Genomic DNA, 26,705 nt, shown 5'->3' with positions numbered 1-26,705 from the left:
TGAAACACTTCTAGATGCAACCTGGAGCAACAAACTGATTGTCAGAGTCTTTCTGTCTTCATCACGGAAAGTCTGTGTCAGAAACGTATGATTCAGTCTGACATAGACGTTTCACTGCAGAGGAAATAAATGAGGTAAATTTGAACATATGTGAAAGCTTGGAAACATTAGTGTGGCCCCCTCCCAGCAATAAAAGGTATGTGAACTTTTGCACTACTTTTTTACACAGCGTTAAACACATAAACACATCCTGAAAAACAATAAATCAATCAAAACATGCATGCATGCATATTCAGACTTGATCCTGTGAACAGAAAAATAAATGGGCATCTTTGAGCCTTACATGAGATTATTTTGGGCAAAGTTAAACTATTTTTGATAGTTGCAGCACATAAAAGAAAGAGAAGAGCTGGCAGCGCCACGTGGGAGGCTTACATGTCTGCCTATTTACAGCTCCACCTCAGCTCCTAGAGTCCTTCCTCTTTATAGGGTTAAAATCCAAAAAACATAATTAATATTAGATATTTAAATTGCAGGCTGAAGCAGTTTTACTGTGTCATTTAAAGTGGAAAAAATGATTACTATATAATTCTTTTACAGCCATTTGTGGGAAGGTGGCATTATTTTCATTAGGATTTTTTTTCTCTGACACTGTTGAAAAAATAAGAATGCATGAAAATCAATGCTGCCAATCATTGACCCAGCTTAGGACCTGATAAAATTAATTGGATCATTTACTCCTTAAAATGTATTTTATGGAGATTACTTTTGGTTTGTTGTTGTTTTTTTTGATAAAAATTAGTGGAGCTATGTAAACATACTGGCCTTTAAAGGGTTAAAATCACAAAACATATGATTAAATACAAATAATATTTGATATTTATGTTTCAGGCTGAAGTAGTTTTAAACACCGAGTCATTTAAAGTGGAAAAAATATGACTTTATAAGAATTTTTACAGCAGTTTCTGAGAAGGTGGCATTTTTATCCTCGGGGTAAAAAGAGCTGGGATTTTGGGATTTTTAAGGTTGACAACAGGATCCTAAACTACGCTGACTCTATAAATAACTAAAGTCCTGCCAAAACCAAACAAAAAAAAAAAACCTTGCTAATAACCTAATTAGCAGCTGTGTGTAGTTAGTAGAAATGTACAGTTCAAAATGTAAACGAACAAGTCAGTGCTACCTAAAGGTGCGAACAACATTAACAACTGCAAATTTGATAAAGACATCACAAAATATGTCAGTTTTATGCTGTTTTTTCTGTTGCCTTTCCAAATGTACACATGTTAGCAAAGTTTCCTCTACAGCATGTGGGGATTATATCATTTTATATCATTTTATATCAGGTTGATTCTTTTACATCTTTTTATTTAGCTTTGAGCAGTGTCATTTGATTAAACATTTATTCCATTTATTAAACATACAGTTTCAATCAGTTTCAATCTTGTTTTTCAGTTTCATAATGTCCATCAAAGTGTTCCAGGTTCACAGCCGGTGCGCTCTCACTCATATGTAAAGTAATGCCATTTTGTGAAAGTTGCCAGCATGTCTCAGGGCCTCAGGATGTCCAGGCTGTGACTCACTGGATTGGGGTATTACTGATACTGGGCTGTCACTTTCAGCTGGTCACCAGTGGTTATTTTATGCCAAACCACGGTCCTTCTAAACCACATGCAGACACAAATTACTGAAGCAAGAAGATGTAAAAAACCAGAGACATCTTGTGCACAGTGCTGAGATGCAGGTGGCATGTGACAAAATACAGTGTGATGTACTGGGTTTAGAATTTATGGCAAATTTTTAACATTTGCCAGGTTTGTGTGGGTCACTTATATCAGGGTTAGGGGTGGGAGTGAGCTTAGGTTAACATCCATCTTGTTTTAAGGAACTTTTGCCTGTTTGCTTGAAAAAACTTACGGCAGCAGAACTGCAGGACCAAAATGTCTTCATGGTACTGTCTGGAAAGCAAATCTTAACCCTAACCTTAATGCTGAGTTCAAGCACCTCTCCTGTATAATACGTTTTGGTTAATTCTGGGTAGAATCATGTTACTTTGCGTAGACACAGGACCTCTGAAGGGTCCCTGAAGAGTTTGGCACTGAGACACTGACAGATGATGCTTTGGGTCATGTGGGTTGTGGGCTTCTCCATGGATCTGACTTGTTCACGCGCACCCTTCAGATTCTGGATCAGATTAGGAGTTTGGAGGCCAGCTGAAAGACTTTAGGCTGTTTCCCTGCAGCCATTCCTGGGCAGGTTTGCGGTGTAGTGGGGATACACTGTCATGCTGTCCGAGGCAGCTGCCATCAGGGAGCACCACTGGGGAGGAGTGTGCTTGGTCTGCAGCTATGTTGGGTGTGTGGTACATGTTGGTTAGGAGTCAAAACACCATTCATATCATGCCAGAAGTTTATCCCAGCCAAAAATTACATAATAATGACACAAAAATCCTCAAGTTATTTATTTGTGACTTTAACTCTGTTCCTGATTTGAGTAATACTTCACCTGTCAGTGTTTACGTGCTCACCAAATCAACCAGAAGTTTTTGTTGGTTTTTTTTTTTGCAGGAATTCCATTCCATATTTTACTCAAGAGTTTCTTCTGGAGCACCCACATTGTGTCACAATGCCTAATGCAGTGTTAGCGGAAAGTGCTACGAACTTCAGCACAAAGTGTTCAATCCCACTTGCGTGTTTTTCTAATATTAGAGCACTTGCGGTCATAATGTGGTTATGATGCCTCATGAACGCCACTTCAAATAAAGTGTTGCAGGCCTGTTAGTGCTGAGATCATCCCTTCTGCTTATTATGGCCATGATGCATGGAGGGATTTCAGGAGAAGATTTTAACTTCAGCATTATGATGCATGGAACACAGAAAACCAACTAATAATAATAACTGCAGCTATTATTGCCTGTTTATGGGACACACAGTGTTCTCAGTCTATCATAGCCTGCAGCTAACAGAGGGGGATGATGTTTTGTGGAAATTAGTCAGTTTCTCACAGTGAAAAGTCCCTGCTGGCTCAGCTCAAACAAACGAAGATAGTACCTTCATTCACTACTGCTGCATTTTATTTAAATGAATGACTTATTTTACATTCTGAGCATTTGAATAATCACATGTTTATTGTGGATACTAGCATGACTCATGACTTTGGTGTGCAGTATGCACATCCAAGGCAAACTGAAGGTACCCTTACTGAATGGAGAGAAGGAAGATTACTGAATAGACTTGCTGCAATTTTTCTTTTATAAACTCATCAATGTCATCAAGAGATATATAAAGAAGGTCAGAGGGAAGACAAGTTTGAAGTATGCTAATTTCACTTTTAAGTGTGCTTCACAGAAAACTTAGTGTTAACTTGGCATTCATAGTTTAAGATACTTATCTTCTTTTTACAATTGTAGATGTAATTATTACAATTGCAATCATTACAGCGAAACATTCTTACAACCTGATACAAGGTGACTTTACATTTTTAATGGTTACATTCTGACCTCTAATGGCTGAAATTGTAATTACAGATTGCTTTTTATGGACAAATTTTTTTATGCTTTTCTTTGAATGAACAACTTGTATTATAATAAGGGCTAAGCCTGTTATTTGTCCTTACATAATTTTGAAAATGAAATTCAGCACGTTTAAAAAAAATCAAAAACACAAAAAACAAAAAAAGAAGAGAAAAATAATCGATAACTGATTTTCGTTTGATTTTCACTAGCAATCGATTGCTCTGGTCTTGAGCTCTCTGCGCCGCTCTGGTTGTTTCGTCATATTTTCTGGCGCCAAAACAGCAAAGGTAAAACAGACTGTAAACATAGCGGAGCTGGGTTGCGTCAATAACAGTTTACTAAAAGTATTTTTGTTACTGACCGCTTTACAGATTATTCAAACGTAAATGGACACGCAGTCGTATTTTCCCGTACCGCCTGGGGTGGGTATGGAGGAGAATTTCCTGTCTTTGGACGATATTTTGCTCTCTCATGAGAGACTTCCTATCCGGACAGAGTGCACTTTCCCTCGGCTTGGCTTTCTGGAGAAGTCGAGTGACACGCAGGACATCCCGGAGGTCGGTAAACACATAACAGTTAAAGTTTTGCGAATGTATTTATGCTAAAACAAGTAAACCAAAAGTACCGGAATCGCCCGTTTATCTTTTTCACAAAGCTACTTACATCTCGCTAAACTTCATTCATATTTTTGATACTTTTGTTTATGTCATTGTATTTATAAAGGGAGAATCTTCGAAAAAGCAGTTTCCAGCGTTCAAGGATAGACAGGACTCGCGTGTAAATTCGGCGTATTTATAAACGCGAACAACTATACCAGTATCAAAATTTCTAACTTGTGTATGCTTAAGCTTCAGCTAGTTAGCATCGCAAGTGTTCTTCAGTCGGCTACCAGAAGGTGGTACTAGTCTTAAAAATCTACTACTAAACAAATAAACTACATTTGAAAAGCAATATTTCTAAGTACATAAAGGAGCAGGTAACGTCAAGCCTTGCTGTAGGTATTACAGTAAAGTGAACAGTGCTTTAGTACATGTGAGGTCTTGGAGTTCTTAAAAAATCCGGTGTACACCAAAACACACCCCTGTAGCACTATTAGAGCTCCAGAGAGCCGGGGTATTGTTACTCCATCACTGTCTTTTGTTTCATCCCAGGGTACAAAGATGGAGCTTCCTCTGTGGCTGACCAAGGGCCTGTACGAGAGGAAGAGGAAAGTGGTCTCTGTGGAGCTTCCTAAGGTGTACAAAGAGGGTTGGAGGACCGTGTTCAATGCTGATCCCAACGTGGTGGACCTCCATAAGATGGGGCCCTACTACTATGGCCTGGGATCCCAGATGCTGCACTTTGACAGCCCAGAGAATCCTGAGATCGCACAGACTTTGCTGCAGGTAAAAAAAACAAACGTTAACATGGAGGTAATCAAGGATGAGAGAGACCAGAGTGTTATATACCTATGTGGTATGTGACTTTTGTTGCCATGATGCCAGGTCTCTCTTGGAAATGAGATTTTTAATCTCAATGAGATTTTTTACCTGGATAAATAAAGGATTAATAATAAAAAAAAAGAGTAGATCTGCATCACTGAAAGTGCAAAATAATCCTTATTTATCTTTTACTGTCCTGCAGTGCCTGCTCCAAAGCATGTTAGGTTCGACTTAAGAAATTAACAGGTGGCTGGAAAATAGTGTCACCATCTTTCAGACCTCTGTCTGGACTAGGGCTGCCACAAACGATTATTTTGATAGTCGACTAGTCACCGATTATTTATGCGATTAGTCGACTAATCAGATCATCATCCACTGGACGTAAAACTACAGCTTATTGCACCAGCAGCATCTGCTCTTATATAACTATCATTAGCTTACAGCTTTAAGCTTTTAAGGTGCTAACTAAAAATAAAGACAAGATGATAGTTTATTCAATTTTAATGAAATTTGCAGATTGTTTCGGTAAAGTTTAATAAACTCCTTGCTATCTAAAATATAACAGGACACCGGAGTATATTCTCCAGCATCTCACACTTCTGATAATCAGCTGTCTGCTTGACGTTTATTCAGCTGTGTAAAAACTATAACTTTAATCTCAGCCAAACCGATTTACTCAGGAACAAATAAAATACAAAAAAAAAAAAAAGCCAAACAACAACATTTTTAATTTATCTAAGTGACTCATATATATTTAACCTGAGTCGTGAAAGACGGCGGTGGGTTTGAAAACAATTTGCCGGGAGTCCGGTGTTCTCACGGCGCTAGTGACCTAGCCCCCGGCTAGCTATCGAGCTAGTGGGTAACAGACGTCTCCGAAAACGTCGGAGCGCTTTTGAAAATATGTGGTGTCCTGATAAACTGAGCAGATATTTGAGGTTTACACAGCTACATTCTCGCCTGAAAATATGTTAAACGTTTATTTTGTGACCCAGAAAGAATAATAAGAGTAATATTAAAACTAACTAGCTACCGCCATTGTTGGAAACTAAGCTGGGCCGCGCTATGAATTCTGGGACACAGCTGCTTCTTCTTCTTCGGGGTTTAACGGCAGCTGGCATCCTTGTACATGCTGTGCTGCCATCTTCTGTTTCAGTCCGTTATTACACTCTTAAATCCTGCTATTATTCCTGCGTCTTTTGCGATCTTACAAAGCTTCAAACGACACGTCGACTATTAAATCAGTCGTCGACGATTTTGATAGTCGACGTAATCGTGACTAGGGCTGAACGATATATCGCATTTGCGATAATATCGCGACATGATCAAGTGCAATTTTCTAACCACAAAGGCTGCGATTATACTCTGGACATGTCCAAATTCATGGGCTGCATCCTCCTGAGGCCGCATTTGTAGACCGATTACGTCACAGCGACGCGCCGAAGGCTGTCCAAATTACTACCATATCCCAGAATTCATAGTGCGGCCCAGCCAAACTCCAGTTTCCAGCAATGGCGGCCGCTACTAAGTTTTAAAATTACTCATACTAATCTTTCTGGGTCACAAAATAAACTTTTAACATATTTTCAGGCGAGAAAGTAGTTGTGTAAACATCAAATATCTGCTCGGTTTATCAAGATATCCCATATTTGCAAAAGTGCTTCGACGTTTTCAGAGGCGTCTGCTACCCACCAGCTCGACAGCTAGCCGGGAGCTCGAGGGTTACTGATGCGGCCGAGAACGGCACAACTCCCGGCACATCATTTTCAGATCACCGCGGAGTTTCGCTGCTCGGGTTAAACGTAATATATAAGTCACTTAGACAACCTAAAAATGTTATTGTTGGGCTTTTTTCAGTGTTTTGTTTGTTCGTGAGTAAATCGGTTTGGCTGAGATTAAAGTTATTAGATTAGATAAAATAAAACTTTATTAATCCCCCGGGTGGGTTCCTCCTTGGTTTTCACACAGCTGACTAAACGTCAAACAGAAAACTTATTAAACAGAAGTATGAGACAGTCGAGAATTTACACCAGTGTCTGGTTATATTTTAGATAGCAAGAAGCAGACGGCCGAGTTTATTAAACTCCACCGAGACAGCGGTGACGCTAATCAGAACTAGACCGTCCAATTTCACGCCTTTAAATTTTAAAGGCGTGTTTGTGTGTGTGTTTATACAATTGCTATTATGTTTGCACTTTATGTGTAATGTTACTGACTGCAGAGATCAGTAAGATGTGTGTATTTTTTATTTATTAGTTTTATTTATTTAATATTATTTTTTAATTGAATGACTGTCTAGTAGTTCACAGATGTCGAAAAACTGAGTGTGGTAAAGCCACTGATTTTGTTTATGTATATTTCTGCAATCTGCACATTGTACTGACTTTCATTTTAATGTTTACACCAGGGTTCCTTGTCAGCACTTTATGCTCAGATGTTTGTAAGCTAAAAATAAACTATTGTGTATGTTCAAATATACTGTTGTGATTGAAGAAGTTAAATAAAAATGTCAGTCATCAATTCATGCATCACCTCATGTCATCATAACAGAGGTCTGTCTTCCAGGAAAGAACAGTTTAAAATTAATGTAATATAGTATTGGCCATACTATATGATGTATTGCTTGTCTTTGTTTAATAATACAGAAGACAAAGACCTTAAAAAATAATCGCATATCGCATCGCAATCGCAATATTGGGGCAAAAAATCGCAATTAGATTATTTTCCATAATCGTTCAGCCCTAATCGTGACTAGTCGACAAATCGTGGCAGCCCTAGTCTGGACACGGTATGAGTGTCTAAAGTCTTAAAAACATTATTGAGAAGAATAGATTCTTAGGAACTTAATTCTGCTGTTGTTGTTGTTGTTTTTTTTTTTTTTTTTTTCATTCTTTGTTTTGTTTTTTTATTTATTCTGTAGGGAAATTTTAAACACTTTTATTGACCCATTGGCCTGGCTGGTTTTATTGATCATAAAACCAGGCACCTAAGCTGTGTCGCCGATCTTATATAAAATTTGTTAGTGAGCCTACTTACTTCTTTGATTTAGGCTTCTGTGTTTGTCCTTCACTAACTTGCCTTATTTTTCAGAACTGCAGCTGAAACAATATAGCCAACCTTATCTTAGATACAAGTAAATAACATTTTAATTGAACTAAATACAGTTTTAATTACAGTCACAGCCGCCTGTGTTTTAATGATAGAGCTGTGATTGTAAGAAGTATAAGCGACACACGTTATGTTTTTTTACTCTTATTCCATTTCATTGGTCACGCACTCCAAATACTGACTCTTTTTGCGAATGCTAAATCGTGGCTTGTTGAGTTTATAAGCACCTTGGGGTGGCTGTTGAGCCTGATCACCAATGTTTGGTTAAGTGATGCCAGCAGCTGTGGCTCAGGTGGTAGTTACTCCATTGGTAGGACGGTGGATCGATCCCCGACTCCTCCAGTCAGAAGTGTTCTTGGTCAAGATATTGAACCCTCGTTTGGCCCGTATGTGTTGAAGTGACTAGGGATAGACAAAAGGCCTGTGTGAATGTGTGTATGATTGGGTGAATGAAATTTGCAGTAGAAAGTGCTCTGATTACTCAACTGAGTAGAAAGATATTATAGAAGTGCCAGCTTTATCCTGTATATGTTAGTATTTGCCTCAGGTTTCATCATGTTTAGTATGAGCAGCCACCATTGTAACAGGAAAAAAGGAAACACAGACTAAGACCCACTGTAATAATAGCAGGTGTGTGCTGCACAGCCATGAAATAATACATATATAAATCAGACAGAGGTTTTTATTCCACATGACATGTGCAGTGATTGATTTCCTTCATCAAGGACACAGCATGTCTGCAGATTCGTGAAAACAGTGTGTGTGCGCGCGCTATGGGAGGTGAGGCAGACCTACAGGAGAAGTACAAGCCATTAGCTTCTTGTGGTGGCAGATATTAAGTGGACTCTTCATTAAAAGCTCAACATTTTAAAATGAGTGCATGGGTGGAATTTTAAGTTGCCACCAGAGTTTTGGATTGTCTGCGTATTGATCTTTGTGTACAGATGGTTTGTACCTGAGCAGCTCATTTTATTGCCACTCATAATATTTAAAAAAAAAAAAACTGAAGGAAAACAAATGAAAGAGTCCAGCTTAAGCTGTCTATACCGACGGCCCATTCTGACTGTCACTTTCTACTCGTGTTTTGCAAGTGAGGATAATTTCTGCACTTTGTATGAGGTGGAAGATGGAAAAAAGAAATTGGAGCCTGTGTTTGGTCATCGTGACTGCGATCGCCTTTGAAACATACTGTCACTGAAGCCTTTGCATGGCTCTTGTATCTTTTCCATTCCTGCTACATCTTTTTGTCCTTGTCTTATTATCAAAGTGTCTGAAGGTCTCAGAGTATCTTAAAGCATTCATGTTGTTTTCCTAAAACCTCCTAAATGTGGTGTCTGACTGCTGCTGGCAGTAATGCTGCTTAATGATTTCCAGGTAAACTGATCCTTGTGTGATGTAAGTTTAATATGCAGGCTTGAAATAACTCCATCCATCTTTTACTGTAAAAGTGCTTCCATTATTACCAAAAATGCTTCCTCCAATAGAAATTCAGGGTGTATATAATTATAGTTATCGTGTATATCATGACTATTCAGACTCAGCTGCTGAAATATTATATAACATGCAGATTTGGTAACTGGACTGACTCTTATGGAGTGCTTTTCTGTTATGCCTGAGCACTCAAAGAGGAGCAGACTTTACTGAAAGCCACATTCACACAGTGCCACTGAGCACATGCTGACTGTCACACACACCGGTCGATGGAATCGGCCAATTAGAGTTCAGTATCTTTGCCAAAGAACATTTCAACATGTGGACTCAAGCAGCCAGGAATGGAACCAACAACCTCTGTTTGGTAGACAGCTCGCTCTACCTCCTGAACCAATTTCGACACTTTTTCTGTAGTTAACCAGAATGACCGAGGCCATATTTCTTAGCAAGCTGTGCAGATGCTTATAGAGAAAGCTGTGCAGTTTTAACCCATTTCCAATCAGGAAGATATTACAGATTTACTTCAATTATTCATTTTTTTAAGCTATTAGATAACAAGAATATATGACTGCTTGTTTCCTTGGATGGCCTAAACCTCTTTGAGGGTGCAGGAATTAACTGAAAAGTTTGAAACAGTTGTGTTGGATACTTCTGAATTTTTCTAAAAGGTTATACTTTGGATACAACAGTTTTGTTTTCCCGCTGAGGAACACCTGCATGATGTTTTTCAGCTATGCATGTGTAGCTTTCTAGATTAATTGCTAATCTGAATGAAGAGGTTAATGTACAGTTTTGTTAAAATTGCTCCCAAAACAGATTTTTGTAACTTTTGAACACGAGCAGAACCATTTGATTAAACACGTGAGTTACTAAATGCAGAGGGTGATAAATGGCTTAAAAGGAATGTATTAATCGTGGACATTTGTACAATGTTTGATGGAGAAAAGGTGCAGAGTGGTGCATTAAAAACTGTCCAGAATTCACGAAATGTGGTATCTGATTTCCTCCCCACTTGATGAGGCACAGAACGTTTCTCTGTTTTAAGCCCTGTTTCAGTCTTCTCATCCTCTGAGGTGCTAAGCCCTCCAAATAAAGGATTTCTGCTGGATTAACACCAAGATCAAACGCGTGCTGATGGTATGTTATGCGTTCCTGGACCAGCAGGGGCAGACCACTGTTCTCTCTGCAGCCAGACATGAAGTTTTTCCTTGTAAAGAGGTCACAGTGTTTCATGGCTCTGATGTCACCTTCTGTGTCAAGCAGAAATCTGAACGTGAGATTTATTTGTTGCATAAATGAACAGATATGAGATTAGAAAGTGAGTCTTTAACTTTGTGCATGTGTTACTGCACTCTTTAGTCTTGTTTAAGGAAAGAGGATTTGTCCTGGTGTAGCTGACTGACAGAAGCAGCAGCCCAGACGTTTTATTAAAAATGCTCACAGGACACACATTCACTGATAAACCAGTGTTACTCTCTTCATCACAGCTAGGGGGTGCAGTCAGCTCAGGAAGTGTTACAGTGCTGCTGTTACCAGGCAGACTCACTTTAACCTGACTCTGACACACAAACAGAAACACATGTTCAGAGTTCTTTGCAGCCTCTCATAACTCAAACTGTTAGAAGCTGTAAGATTATTTTTAACGTGAGCACAATAGCTTAATCTGTCGTGTTGAAATTTATCAGTTATGAATAGGGATGGGTATCGTTTAGGTTTTATCCGATACCGGTGCCAAACCGGTACTTTTGAAACGGTGCCGGTGCTCAAACGGTGCTCAAACCGGTGCTTAAAGAATGGAGAACACAAAGTTGGTCCAAAAACCTCTCATGTTCAGCTGGTTTTTTGTAAAAAGATAACAATGTTAGCCTTTTCTGCAGCTATGGGGTATATATGGTATCACTCTTGGCTGGAAGCAGTGCTTAAACAATGGAAAAAAACACAAACTTTGTCCAAAACCTCTCATGTTTAACTGTTTTCCACTTTTTCTTTGGTCATTTTAGCCTTTTTTGCCAGGGTGAAGGGAGTATCTGCCATCAAACAAGAAGACAGCCGCATGTAGCTATGACGATGTTTGCTAGTTCACCTTACATGCATTATTGTAATAACATGGTTAGACTACTCAACGTAAATTACACACGAACAACATTAAGCTACTCACGCAGAGAAGAACGGCTGCTGCTGCCATCATCATCCGTCATCATTTCTGCTACACTGACAGGGCTAGGGGCCAGGACTCTCCTCTTCGTGTTTTTGGGGGATGTTGCTAACTCCGGGTCCGATAACAGGCACCACACCCGCAGTAGATGTGCTCGGTGTGAGGTCTCGCAGCAGGCTATCAAATACGGCGCATTTCTGGGCTTTTAAAAAAAAACGCTATACGTCGCCAGGTGTTTCATCGGATTCGAGGTGTTACCTCCTTTGACAGTATCACAGTATCAGCTTATAGCACTTGTTGCTGCTGAGTTTGCATATTTTGCTGTGAAGTATAGCCAGGCTTTTGACCGCTTTGCCTTGGGCATTTTTAATCTGTAGCTCTGCTCTAAAAAAACGTACGTACCTGGACCCGCCTACTATCCTCGGAAACGTAAAACGATTGGCTAGAAGTGTATCACAGCTTGGGAAAAATAAAGCACCGAAATGTGCGCTGCCTTTCGGTCTGGTTACTACCGTTTGTCAGAACCCCTAGTTATGAATAATGCACGACTGCATTCTGACTGAAAAAATAGAAAACTAAAGGTGGCAATCAGTCTGGTGGCATAGTGATTGACAGAAAAATAACAGTTTGTTGTTTTGTTTTTTTTAAATTGTTTAAGTTTCTTGTTGAAATAGTAATTTTTTTCAATGTTCGAGTCACACATGTTAGTATTGATCTATATTGTCACAGCTGGATCTATAATATATTTGTGTGGCTATCCTTCTGTGCTAGAGATGCACTGACCCACTTTTGTCCAAGTCCTATCTGATATCGATACCATTACTTCAGATATCTGCTGATATTGAATCCTAAATTATTTCCTTGGGAATTAATAAAGTATTCTGATTCTGAAATACTAGTAATGAATTAATGACGTAATCATCCCCGTGACAAAATCACGTGCAAACTCCACACAAAGGCCTCGGCTGGGGTCGATGCTGGTCGCTGTGACACCTGCCTCCCAACCTGTAACCCGGCCTTTGGAGTAAACTAAATGTTTATTCCAAAAGCCGGGTTAAATTAAAATATCCTGGGAACAAACCTTAATGCTCATGTTGACGTACTTGGATGACCCACAATTTCATTTTGTTCTTCCTGTGAAGTTGTTTTTTTTTTTGTTTTTTTTAAATGTGAAATAGAAAAAGCAAATTAACTGTTATTGAAAATAATCGTTTATCTTTTTTAATTTAATGTTACAGCTCAATGTAGCAGCAACGGGGAGAGCCATGTTTAGACACACTCTGATGTTACCGCCAATATTTTTGAGATCAAGTTTTTTTTCTTTTTTTTTTCTTCTTTTTTTGAAGCTTTGAAGTTTTGCCTGAAAGTTGAAAACATGAAATTCTAAATGTCTGAAGTTTAGCATTAAAATGATTATCAAAGGTGAGCTGTGTTGCACAAACTGGGTCACTCTGATTGAAAACTTTGCAAGCATGCCTAAAATGTAAAATACATTCACTGCTTGGTGAGTTTCTGCACATTAAACTTTTCCTGCTGTCCTCCATCCAGACATTTATCGCTCGCTTCAGGCGAACCATGGACTCCTCCCAGAACGCCTACAACGAGGACACGTCAGCGTTCGTGGAGCGTCTGGACTGTCTGGAGAAAGCTCTATTCAGGTCTGGCCAGAGCGGCCTAAACGGCTTCCAGAGCTGGGAGAAGGGGCAGGCCTCGCAGCTCACTGCCTCCAGCCTGGTTCTCAACTACCGCAAGAGGAAAATCACTGATGTTCAGCCCTAGCCCTGCTCACCCGCAAGACTCTTTTTAGTGCCGTCTTTGTCCATGGACCGCTTCTTCCCCTCAGCCTGAGCCATGCAGGGAGTGTTGAGACGTGGACCCTGTAAGGAGTATAAAGACATTTCTATTTATTTGTCACATTGCGTGCATTAAGAAGCTTCTTTGTGACATTTACACAAGTAAAGACTGTTTTTACCAGTAAAGATTCAAAACATTTGATACTTTCTATCATTACAAGGCGAGTTATAATATCTTCTACTTTGGTTTGAATTTTTAAAAATCTAAAATCAAAGCAACGTTATGAAGATATTCATCCTAATATCTAAAGGCCTGTTAATAAACTTGTGATATTGGTATTAGAGCAGGGCGATATGACCAAAAATATTTATCACGATATACATTTGAAAATTTGCGATGATATAACTGACAATATAATTGACACCAGACAAAATACTTTACAACTCCACAACTTTATTAGTGCAAAAAAAACAAAACATCATTGTGTTTTCACTTAAACAAGCAGCTGGTTTTTTTTTTGTTTTTTTTTTTTTAAATGTGCATTAAAGTTATATAAAAACTGTAAATAAAATTTCTTTCAAATTTTTTTATGCCCGCAGCACTTAAAAGGGTGAGCCAACACTTCAAGGTTCACCTGTATCTGAGCGTATTTGAGGAAAATTCAATTCAGTTGCTGTGAGGTGTTTTCTGTTCTAAGCTAAAAACCATACAATAATATAGACAAAACCTCAACAATCAGATGACCTCATATGAGCAAGGCGACCGTGGGAAGAAAAACTCCCTTTTGACAGGACGAAACCTCTGGCAGAATTGAATTGAATTTTATTTATACAGCGCCAAATCACAACAACAGTCACCTCAAGGCACTTTATGTTGTACAGTAGATTAGAGATGGCACGATACCACTTTTTTATATCTGATATCAAAAATTTTGATATCTTCCGATACCGATATGAATCAGTTATAGTGGTTTTTTTTTAATATCTTGCTGATTTTTGTATAAGTTCATACTCAAGTTACAAAAAACAAACAAACACTAAAGTTATTTTGTTATACCTGTATGCAAAAAAAAATATACTGCACCCAAAATATTTCATAGTTCAGAAATACTGATCAAAACCTACACCATCCTCCCTATTCTGGTATTTTAAAGAGTAAGCAACCTAACTAATAGGGTTGCAAACTCAAGCAAAAAAAAAAAAGAAATGGGGGAACCCCCCACCCTCCACCTCATGATGCTTAATCGACGTAATCAACTTTAATTTCATGCAGTGTGGGGAAAAAATGGACAGAAATAAACTATTTTTCAAGAATAATTAAATAGATTCAGCATCTTTCTTCAACAGAATTGCAGACTGCACAGATGGAAAAAGTACTATAGCTTACTAGGGTATATTAGACTTAATAGTTACTATATACAGTAATTGACTTCTATACATTTTTCATCAGATTAAAACTTTGGGTGTAAGATTCGGATAATTATTTATTAAAAGCTACACATTTTAAATGAGAATAAGAAAGAAAAGTATGACTTTGTGCCCCCTTTTCCCTGTTAATGCCCTATCGGCCCCCTTGGCTAAACTTTGCTAGATCCGCCCCTGCACAGTTACCAGCCGTTAGCTGCGTAGAAAAAGATCCTCGAGTAGAAAGTAATATTAAATAAATTCTAACAACAGCTTATCAAGCTTAAACGTGCTGCTGTTGTTCAGCCGCTGGTTTCCTCTTTCTGGTGCGAAGTGGGCGATAAACAAACAAGAGAGACTGACTCGCGACAGAAAAGCCGATCAGCTGATCACTGATCAGTTTCATGATCGAAGTAGCAGCAGGAGAGGGAGGGAGAGAGAGGCAGTCGCTCCATATATCGGTTGTTAAGCTTAACGCGGGAATGCTTTACAAACATTCAGAGATTGACTTACACACTTGCTTTACTTCTCTCGGGGATAACTTTGTCGGAGATGAAATGCCGGGTTGGTAGCGAGGCTCCAAATGCTCAACCAGATCGCTGAGAGGTCTCGCACGCCACAGCCGCTCTATCACGTGACGCATACTGCTCCGATGTGCTAAGGTTATGAGGCGAGTTACGGAGTGTTGCAAGTTTTTTGAGGTGCTTTTTTGATATTTAACGGATCTGATTACATTTTTTATTTCTCTCTGATATCCAATCCAGTAATTTAGGTCAGTATCGGACCGATACGTAATATCGGATCGGCCCATCTCTACAGTAGATCCTACAATAATACATACAGAGAAAAACCCAACAATCATATGACCCCCTATGAGCAAACACTTTGGTGACAGTGGGAGGGGAAAAACTCCCTTTTTAACAGGAAGAAACCTCCGGCAGAACCAGGCTCAGGGAGGGGCGGGGCCATCTGCTGCAACTGGTTGTGGGTCAGGGGAGGGAGACGGGACAAAAGAGATGCTGTGAAAGAGAGCCAGAGGTTAATAACAACTGATGATTACCTTACCACCCCAGCTTTTCAGACACTTTGACACAGTCTAGTAAGCTGTTACGCTGCCCATGCTTTCTGTCAAAAGGGCTGTTTAGTTTCTTTGCATGGTAACTAACCTCTCCTGACAGATGATGCAGCTGAGGGCTCCCGCAAGATCTACATGATGTGGTGATTGACTGCACTTGTGGGTAGCTGTGATTTGCTCCATAAAGGCGACTGAACAGTTTTTCCCTCTAATTATCCTCCTTGCTGTCAATCAGTCTTTGATGTCACACTTCCACCATCCAGAAATGAGTCAGTCGAGTCTTTTTTTTTTTTTTAGATAATAATAATTATTTATCCCTGTATTTGTACAGGAAATTCATGCATTAAAAGGTATAAAATAAAGTGTCTTTGCATTGAATTGCATACTAAGAATCACTAGTTAGCCTAAAATAAATGCAATCAGACCGTTGGAGGAAATCTGTCAGGCATGAGTAGAACAAAAGACCCAGAGCTGACTGTGAGGAAACATACTAATCTCTGCACTGTTAATACAGAAGGCAGAAATGCTTTGCATTTTGTTTAAATATAAGAACAGTAAAATCTTTAAATATCAGGTGACATTATGCCTGTAGGAAAAGAAATCTAAACTGTTTCGAGTCCATTTTCTGCTGCTTATCTGGACGCCGAGCAAGCCAAGACATCACTCTCCCGAGCAGTGTTTCCCTGCTCCACCTTAGGGATCGTGTGGAGTTAATTGGCTAGATGGGTGTATACTGAGGTATCCTACTAGTTGGATGCACTTGAACATTGATAAAAAGTACCCAGAATGCATCTTGATCAGATGTCTGTACCACCTCAGTGTGAAGGAACAGGGACTGTTTGTCCTCTTCTCACCTCGCCTCACCACAAAGAGCCAAGACTTCCTACAGTGGAAACTCATTTAGATTTTTCTCCGAGCGCAGTCATGCTCTGCTATCTGTCAACCATATCGGTGTGGGACAACGCCGCAATTTCTGCTGACTCTGCACCGATCTACCGTCACGCTGACTCTTACAGCGATTAACAGCATTGATTTCCTGACCTCAAATGAATCCCTGCTCCCCATGCAGGCCCGTGTTGTGTTTATTATAAATCATTGGCTTTAAAGAGAATTCTTTGTATTTGGGCTACGCATATCTGACATTTCTTGGTTAATGATCATCTATAAAATGTATTAAAAAATATATATAAATCACAAGTTGAGAGAAAAGTTTTCAGAGAAAAACATTTATAGTGTAGAATCATTCTGGATGCAGCTAATGAATATTAGCTTTAACAGAGAATCATGTGATCTCTCCAATTTGGAAAACACACAAAGACAACAGTGCCAAAATTCCCAAATACTCAGGAAGAAGCTCAGAATCTTGGCATTCTCATTATTGTTCATCCTGTGCTCAGTTTGGATGTAAAACTGCTTTAAAATGTTATATTACAAAGGTCTTTGGTCTTCAACGTGACGGGAGGCCTGCAGGCACTCGAACAGTGAATACTGCACAGAGAGTCTCCACAGTGTGCAGATTGAGGTCACATCTATGCCAACTGTTGTACACAGTGAGCCGAATCTGTAATAACCACCTGCCGTGCACCAAATGCTCTTAAAATGTGTCTTTGGTAGAATTACCAGCGAGGGTCGTACACCTTGCAAACCACACAGTCATGACAAGACTTTCAGAAACAGTCTTTAGCAAAGCTGTGGTAACACTCCAAGGAGCTAAAAGTTGCTGTTGGATCCCTACAGATCCTCACAAACCAAACCAAACAAACCAGCGCTCCATGGAGCTGAAAGAAGGGGTTTATTTAAAAAAAACATTTAATCACTTATTAACCATTAAAACACTTTCTTTTATGCTAGTTCATTTATAGTTAATATATAAAAAGTTAAAAGATCAAGCATATTATACAAACATGAAACAAGATATTTAAAAGTCAAAAAAACAAAACGGTAAAAACAGAGAAACGCCCACTCGCACAGACACATGAATATACAGTGTTCAGCATAAATGAGTACACCCACTTTAAAAAGTACGAATTTAATCAGTAGGTCAATGAACAAAAGGACAATTTCCAAAATGTTCACAAGGCTGAGTTTTATTGAACACTTGTTTAACTCCATAACATGAAATTAAGCTTATTAATATAACTTAGATCACAAAATCTTCAGTTTTACTCAAATTGGTTAAAGCAAAAATGAATACACCCCGCAACAAAAACTACCACATCTAGTATTTTGTATGACCACCATGATTTTTAAGGACAGCACCAAGCCTTCTAGGCATGGAATGAACAAGATGGTGACATATTGCAACATCTATCTTTTTCCATTCTTCAAGAATAAGCTCTTTTTGAGCCTGAATGCTGGATGGAGAGTGATGCTCAACTTGTTGCTTCAGAATTCCCCACAGGTATTCGATTGGGTTCAGATCAGGAGACATACTTGGCCATTCGATCACCTTCACCCTGTTCTTCTTCAGAAATGCAACAGTAGCTTTAGATGTGTGTTTTGGATCATTGTCGTGTTGGAAAAGTGCACGAAGTGATGGCAGCATCTTCTCCTTCAGTATAGAGCAGTACATTCTTGAGTTCATGATACCATCAATGAAATGCAGCTCCCCAACACCAGTAGCACTCATGCAGCCCCACATAAGGACACTGCCACCACCATGTTCCACTTTAGGCACCATTGTCTTTGAAATGCATGGTGCACAGGTGAGTCTAATGCATCTCATTAGACTCACCTGTGGTTGAATGCCTGTTAATTCGAATTTTGTAATCTTAATTGTGGCTTTTCTCCTAAGACTATAATTGGGGTGTACTCATTTTTGCGGCATGGGCTTGAATGAATTTGTTAGGAAAATCACTTTTTTGTGTGCGCAAATTAACAAATCTTATTTGCAATCAATGGCCCACATTTGTGGGAGTATTTTGTAGTATGTCATAGAAAATGTTGATTCTGAAAGGAAACTAAAGGTTTTCTGACAAATGAAGCAGGGTGTACTCATTTATGCTGAGCACTGTCTGTACATTTGTATATACAAACCATGGTTTTATATCCTGTCTCTTTAGTTCAAATTCTTTGTGTTTTTCTTTCTATCTTAACTTCCTGTATTGTTCCTTTCGATTTCTGCATTGATGCACTTTGTAGGTTTAACCATTTCCTGGTTATTTGCTTCACTCTATTTATTCTCAGCACCCTAAATACTGTGTGATTAGTGTTGATGTGCAACAATGAACATAGTAATATAACATTTTCATTACCTCGACCCCCCCCCCCCCCCCAAAAAAAAAAAAAAAATCAATAATGTATCAATGAAATGAATCTCAGTTGCTTCCTAGTTAAATAAATGTTAAAGTAAATTAAAATGAGATGAAATTAAAGGACGAGTTGGGAGACGATCCGTAGAAACCGCCTTCCTGTGGAACAACGCTGACCCCAGCTGGTGGGGAGTATCCTCTGTTTAAAGGTCTCAGATGCCAGCATTTACTGAATCGTCTGTGTATCCACAGCACGATGTAGCGCTGTCGTCCCTCTAATCAAAAATTACTACATTTCCCTGAGCCATGATTCATTGTGAAAAATCCAGTTATAGGCGATCTGAGCACCAGTTGCCACAGAGTGAGCATTTTCACTGGAACTGTTACTACATTCATCTGATTCCCATTGTAGCCCGGTTAGTGTTTTAACAGATAAACAAGCTTAAAGATAAAATAAAAGTTATTTTATTAAATGTGGGACTTTGCACCTCAGACCATCTGGTGTTTTATATTAGACGGTTCACAGGTGGAACTTATAATGTTAAGGGTGGGGTTGTTCAGTATGACAACGACAGTGAGTTTCTAAACATATCAGGGGCTGAAACTGGTTCATCTCCAGTAAGCAGTATATTACACAAAATTCCTTCACTGAACAATGAGAAAGAAGACGCTGAGAGAAACACTCAGCGTCGAAGGAGCTTGGAAAGAAAAGCGTCTGGACTCTCACCTCTTAGACTATGATGACCTGGAGGACTGAGAACCTTCACAGATTAACTGGACACTGCAGTTTGGGCTTTTGAACCTCGAGCTTCAGAAAATGTCCAGGGGCATCTGGGTCCAAATTGTCTGGGAGTGGTTTTTGCGAAAGCCTCGTTAGAGGAACTGGCCCACGTATTTTAGCAAATTTTCCCCTGACTTCCTTTTTCAGCCTGGAGGTTGATGCTTGGTGTCGATGTGCTCTACTTTGCCCTCTTAAAGTTACTGCATTTCACTGCTAATGCAAACTCAACACTTACAGTCATCTCTCCAAATGAAAGATTGTAGTGTTTTAGTAGACAGAAATTCTTTGTCAAACAGTTGGATTAAACTAAAGAAATGACGTGATCTGTACTGGATAGGTGTAATAAAAAGCCAGGCTTTCTTTGAGTTAGCTGGTGTAACAAAAATGAAATCTCAGTCGGAGATAACAGCTATCCTTGGTAGTCCAAGCTTACTGCTTTAGGTCATTTGACTCCTCTTCTTCACAAACTGAACCTACAAAGACATGTTGAGCAAATTATCACCAAGCATAAAAACATATTTATGCATTTTCTACATACCCAGGTGGATGCATACAAATTGACATGACAATGTGACAGTTTGCACAACTTACTTTACTGCACAACTTCATTAGGTGGCATTATTGACACACAACAGGTTGCAGGTATAAAATGTAATTTAGAACATGTCATAAGGACAGAATGAGTCAGTAGTACGGTGCCTCGAGATACCAAAACTATTTTATATTTTTTATATTCTAGGCTTTTAGCCATTTATATAAAAAAAACAGTAATAATGTATAAACAAACAAATAAAACCACCCAGTGCTTGATTTAAATAGCAGACTGCATGATACAGATTGTTTTTACTGGATTACTTTGTGCACACAGGTAAAAGTGTGTGTGAGTTGGTGTGAGTATTCAGCAACATCCAGCTGACTACTGTAACGGGTCATGCATCAATTTATGTGAAAAAAAAGATGCATGTGAGCGTGTCCTGGCTGCAGTGCTGCCCTGAAGTGTTAGCCACGGGTCACATAATAGGAGTCAGAAGATAGGTCAGTGCTGATGAAGATATTGACATTGCCTCTGGGCTGTAACTGTTGACCCTGCTGACAGAGAGAGCACTAAACAAAGAGCCTTCACCACATCATTGCTCGATGAACCCGAGGTGATTTGTGTTCAGTGTCTGTTCTATTTTCTCCTGTGACATAACTCGGTTTATGTGGTTGGCCAAACCACTCATTACGACTGCTTTGATGGCATTTTCAGATCCGATGCCCTTAGGCTGCAGAAGGCTGGGAAATGAATATAAAATTAGATTCTTAATATAATCTAGTTGAGATGAATGATTCTTTCCCAATGTGGGTCAGTCAGTGATGACAGACACATAATGTGTGACATAAAACCAGAGCATGGAGTCAGATTTAAGCTCTTGTGGAGCTGCTGGTGCAGTGGGGGAAATGACTCAGCTTAAAATAACTGCTGAATGATTTTGTGCTGTGACCTCCAGGTTTCTCTTTGCACGCTGGTTGCAATCAGCTCACCTGTGTTGCTGCGGCTCTGTGCTTTACTGCTCTTTGTAGAACTGCGAGTTTTGATATATGAGCAGATGTTACATGAGCCGTCATGGCTGCTTTCCAACCTTGTGGAGGGGGTGGAGTTTGGTCAGTGCAAATAAAGAGCATCATCAGCTTGAATGCCAGGCTGTACCAGTCCAAAATAGTCCATCACTGTAACCTGAACCACAATAATAACAGCAGCACATCATGTACAGAGCAAATAACGATTAAGACATGACATTTCTTCTCCTTCTTTTACCTGCTCCTATTAGGGCTGGCCTTGGCAGATTATCACACCATATCCCAGCATGCTCCTCTGTCACACCAAACCTCTGAATTCCCTTCTTCACCACATCTATGAATCTTCTCTGTGGTCTTCCTTTTTTCTTCCTGCCTGGAAGCATGCTTTGTCCAGTTTATCCACTTTCCCTACATCACACCTTTCTCACGCACTATGTGTTAACCTTAAAAACCTCTCTGCATTGAATCGTACCTGCTATTAATCTCCATCTCTCTTCCACAGCATGTCTTTATCCTGTTTTCCTTCTCCCACCCTAACCGGTCGCAGCAGATGGCCCCGCCCCTCCATGAACCTTGTTCTGAGTTTTCTTCCTGTTAAAAGGGAGTTTTTCCTTCCCACTTTCGCCAAGGTGCTTGCTCATAGGGGGCCATTTGATTGTTGGGTTTTTCTCTGTACAATATAAAGCGCCTTGAGGCGACTTTTGTTGTGATTTGGCGCTATATAACTAAAATTGGATTGAATTGAAGTGAATCATAGGCGGTCTTACTACCATCTTGTAAACCTTCCCTTTCATTCTTGTTGCCCTTGCTGACCCCAGGTATTTAAATTTATCTAACTTCGCTACCTCTGATCTTTGCAGGTTTACTGTCACACCTGTCTAGGGATGGGTATCATTTAGGTTTTATCCGATACCGGTGCCAAACCGGTACTTTTGAAATGGTGCTGGTGCTTAAACAGTGCTCGAACCGGTGCTTAAAGAATGGAGAACACAAACTTTGTCCAAAAACCTCTTATGTTTTTATTTTTAGAAGTCTTTTTTTTCTGCAAAATGATAACCAATTTAGCCTTTTCTGTTGATACAACATACCTCCTTTGGTTGGAACTGGTGCTTAAACAATGGAAAACACAAACTTTGTCCTCAAACCTCTCATGTTTAGCTGTTTTTTTTGTAAAAAGACAACAATGTTAGCCTTTTTTTTTTGCAGCTATAGGGCATATATGGTATCACTCTATCAAATAAGAAGACAACCGCATGTAACTACAACGGTGTTTGCTAGTTCACCTTACGTGCATTGATTTAATAACGTGTTTAGCCTACTCAACGTAAATTACACACGAACAACATTAAGCTACTCATGCAGAAAAGAACAGCTGCTGCTGCACCATCACCCGTCATCATTTCTGCTACACTGGCAGGGCTAGGGGCCAGGACTCTCCTCTTCGGGTTCTTGGGGGATGTTGCTAACTCCGGGTCCGATAACAGGCACCGCACCCGCAGTAGATGTGCTGCAGCAAGCTATCAAATCCCTAAATTCCTTCGGGATTAATAAAGTATTCTGAATACGGTGCATTTCTCGGCTTTTAAAAAGACGAAATGCGTCGCCAGGTGTTTCATCAGATTCGAGGTGTTACCTCCTTTGACAGTATCACAGTATCACCTTAAAGCACTTGTTGCAGGCTGCTGAGTTTGCATCTTTTGCTGTGAAGTACAGCCAGACTTTTGACCGCTTTGCCTTGGGCATTTTTAATCTGTAGCTCTGCTCTAAAAGAACGTACGTACCTGGCCCTGCCTACTATCCTCGGAAACGTAAAATGATTGGCTAGAATCCAAAGTGTATGACATTTCAGGAAAAAAAAAGCACGGAAATAAAGCACCGACATGTGCGCTGTCTTATGGTCTGGTTACTACCGTTTATGTCAGAACCGGTGCCATAATTGGCACCGGATACCGGTACCCATCCCTACACCTGTCTCCCTCTCATTCACAAACATCTACTCTGTGTTCCTTCAACTGATTTTCATTCCTCTTCTCCCTAGTGCATACTTCCACTTCTCCACGGTCTTGTCACAAACATGTTGTGTGCAAACATCATAGTCCAGTTTATTACTTAGTATCTACTGATATTTACTGCTAGCTAGTTTATTGTGATGGTGCCGTTTTTTTTATTATGTTGCTCTTTGTTGTTTGCTTTCTCTTCTGTTTTTTTTCTCCATACAGGTGACCCAGGTGTTATTTTTGTTTTTTTGTTGTTTGGTTGTTTTTTTTTTCTTCTTTCTTCCCCCCCTTCTCACCGTCTCTTCTCCCCTTTGGTTTTCTTTCTCTCCCTCTTTTTCTTTCATTCTTTCTCCCTGTCCTATCCCCCAGTCATGTCTGTCCCGTTTGTAGCAACTGAAAATAAAATAAATTCATAATTATAATAAAGGTCAACCAAATGGACCAATATGTCAAGGCCATGATGATCCACTTGGTAAAATAAATCCGCTTGGCATCTTTCTTGGCCTTAAGACAACAATTCTGATGGCTAAAGATCCAAACGGGACACAAAAAAACCAAAAAACCCCCCAAACAAACAAAAAAAAAAAACCCATCATAGTCCACAGAGTGACCCACCTGACCTCAGCGCTTTCTCATGTAAACCTTCCCCCAACTTGAACCAATTATCCCAACAAACTGTCTTTATTTGTTATGACATTAGTTTGTTTGTTGTATTTCAGAACCCCACCCACCCCATTTTTGTTTTTCCTCCACTTGAAAAGCTGGCATATCTGAGCCTTTACCAAGTGTTTTTCTTGTTTCCTCTCCTGAGAAGTGGTTCATAGATGTTAGCCACCCTCTGAGACCACCACAGGAAAGCCTTCTATTCTCAGGATTTTCCCTGACTGGAGTCTTGTGTTCTGCATTTCGTTAACTCTGTGCCTGATGAAGTTGCTATTCTATCTTTCAGCAAAACAAAACTGGATGTATTGATCCTCTGTTGATGTCCTTACTTTTGCTCAGCCTGATGGTGCTTTGGGAAAAAGTGACCCAGTTTCCACAGTGCTTTAGAGCGCTATGTACTCCCCCCTTAGCAACCTTCAGTGTAGCCATGATTTGGCAGTGAGAAAATCCTTTCTCTTTGCTCACTAGGTACGCTGCCCACAGTCATTAAAAAAAAGCAGCTTGCTCTTTGGTGATGGATTTGTTATTGGCTCACTTCTGTTAAGCATCTACTTAGTGTTACTAAAACTGCAGTTGTCAGTCCCCTGCTGAAAAAAGTAAATCTGGTTGCTTCAAAACAACAAAACTCACAGCCTAAAATCTTCCCTGCATAACATCAAAGAGAATTTTGTTTTATTACATTCAATAATTTCTCCCTTCTTAACCAAATTTCTGCTCCTATTAAAGCACTGAAACTGCACTCAAAAATTTAAAGTGACTGAATAATGATTCATGGATCCAACAGTATTGGTGAGTTACTACTAGATAAATGGATTAATTGGGTCAGCCTCTTGGGAATTGTCGTGAGGTGGAGGCTCTGTGGGTTATTTTGAATCCAAACAAACTGTTATGAGGTGCGGGGTCCCACAAGGATTAGCCCTTGTGCCCCTCCTGTTGAAAGTTATGTTACCAAAGACTATAGAGCTCCTGCTTTTAACTCTTTCATTGAATTCTAGACCCACCAGTACGTGAACACAGGGCTCTATAGCAGGTTTTAGCAGCTGTCAACTGCTCAGCGAGGTGAGTTATAGTTGCACCTAATGAAGCGGAATTTTCTGGACAAAAGTTTTACAGTAAGTCTAATAAACTTCCACAAAGCTTATTTTCAATATGGCTTCCCTTCATTGGCTCCCTGTTAAATCCAGAATTGAATTCAAAATCCTGCTCCTCACATACAAGGTCTTAAATAATCAGGCCCCATCTTATCTTAATGACCTTGTAGTACCATATCACCCTATTAGAGCACTTCGCTCTCACACTGCAGGCCTACTTGTTGTTCCTAGAGTATTTAAAAGTAGAATGGGAGGCAGAGCCTTCAGTTTTCAGGCCCCTCTTCTGTGGAACCAGCTTCCAGTTTGGATTTAGGAGACAGACACTATCTCTACTTTCAAGATTAGGCTTAAAACTTTCCTTTCTGTTAAAGCATATAGTTAGGGCTGGACCAGGTGACCCTGAATCCTCCCTTAGTTATGCTGATATAGGTGTAGGCTGCTGGGGGATTCCCATGATGCATTGAGTATTTCTTCTTCATACAGTATGTGTTAACAGACCTCTCTGCATTGAATCATACTTGTTATTAATCTCTGTCTCTCTTCCACAGCATGTCTTTATCCTGTCTTCCTTCTCCCACCCTAACCGGTCGCAGCTGATGGCCCCGCCCCTCCCTGAGCCTGGTTCTGCTGGAGGTTTCTTCCTGTTAAAAGGGAGTTTTTCCTTCCCACTGTCGCCAAAGTGCTTGCTCATAGGGGGTCATATGATTGTTGGGTTTTTCTCTGTATGTATTATTGTGCGATCTACTGTACTATATAAAGCGCCTTGAGGTGACTGTTGTTGTGATTTGGTGCTGTGTAAATAAAACTGACTTGATTTGAATCTAAATGCTCATTGGAAAAACCTCACTCACCAGGGCTGGACTATGACAAAAAGTCAGCCCTGGAATTTGTGGTCCAGCATGCCCACCATGATCACTAAAATACATACAATGTATACATATTTTGTATGTATACCATTTGACCTGAATCTTTTAATCTCTCCCTCCCTAAATATGTCCTGCCATCTAAGCACAGAATTCTTTATGTTGATGCATGTGGCTCTTGTGGTTCTCCATATCTATACTTTAATTTCATCCTTTTCCACCTTTCATCACTTCATAATCACTAAACTTTTTCTGCAAGCTGCGTTAGTAGACATCGAAGGTAAGGAAGGGGCTGGACGCCTTAAGAGATTTTATTGGGTAATCCAGTGTCAGTAATGAAAATGAAAGAATGGGTTGCTGTCAGTGCTTTTATGGCCAGTATGCCAGATTACCAGTCCAGCTCTGCCACTCAAGTTCTGTTTAGAGAATCAGACCAGTGCTAACTTCTGGATGGTTCCTCTGGTACTCAGTTTGCCAAGCTCTAACCTTATGTTTTAATTTATCTGAATGAATCATTATGATACTGACTGCCACTACCTCTATTGATAATGCCATGTTGTTATCAGGCAGCAAATGAAGAGGTTGGCAGGTTAGCTTA

At 39.7% G+C, this 26,705-nt stretch overlaps 1 protein-coding gene across 1 annotated transcript; it reads left to right on the top strand.

Moving 5' to 3' along the window:
- Positions 1-3,757: 3,757 nt before the first annotated feature.
- Positions 3,758-24,900, top strand: gins3 (GINS complex subunit 3). The gene is made up of 3 exons (XM_085280795.1): positions 3,758-4,071; positions 4,666-4,899; positions 13,178-24,900. Exons 1-3 carry the CDS (start codon positions 3,901-3,903, stop codon positions 13,406-13,408), a joined length of 636 nt encoding a protein of 211 aa, XP_085136921.1. The 5' UTR covers positions 3,758-3,900; the 3' UTR covers positions 13,409-24,900.
- The last annotated feature ends 1,805 nt before the right edge of the window (positions 24,901-26,705 follow it).

The sequence above is a fragment of the Mchenga conophoros genome, linkage group LG7 (assembly GCF_057382185.1).
Source record: "Mchenga conophoros isolate Kocher_MC1m ecotype Shallow Benthic linkage group LG7, M_conophoros_male_GT1.1, whole genome shotgun sequence".
Taxonomy (NCBI): Eukaryota; Metazoa; Chordata; class Actinopteri; order Cichliformes; family Cichlidae; genus Mchenga; species Mchenga conophoros.
The sequence above is the reverse complement of the archived record's forward strand: the minus strand, read 5'-3'. Positions and strand labels throughout refer to the sequence as shown.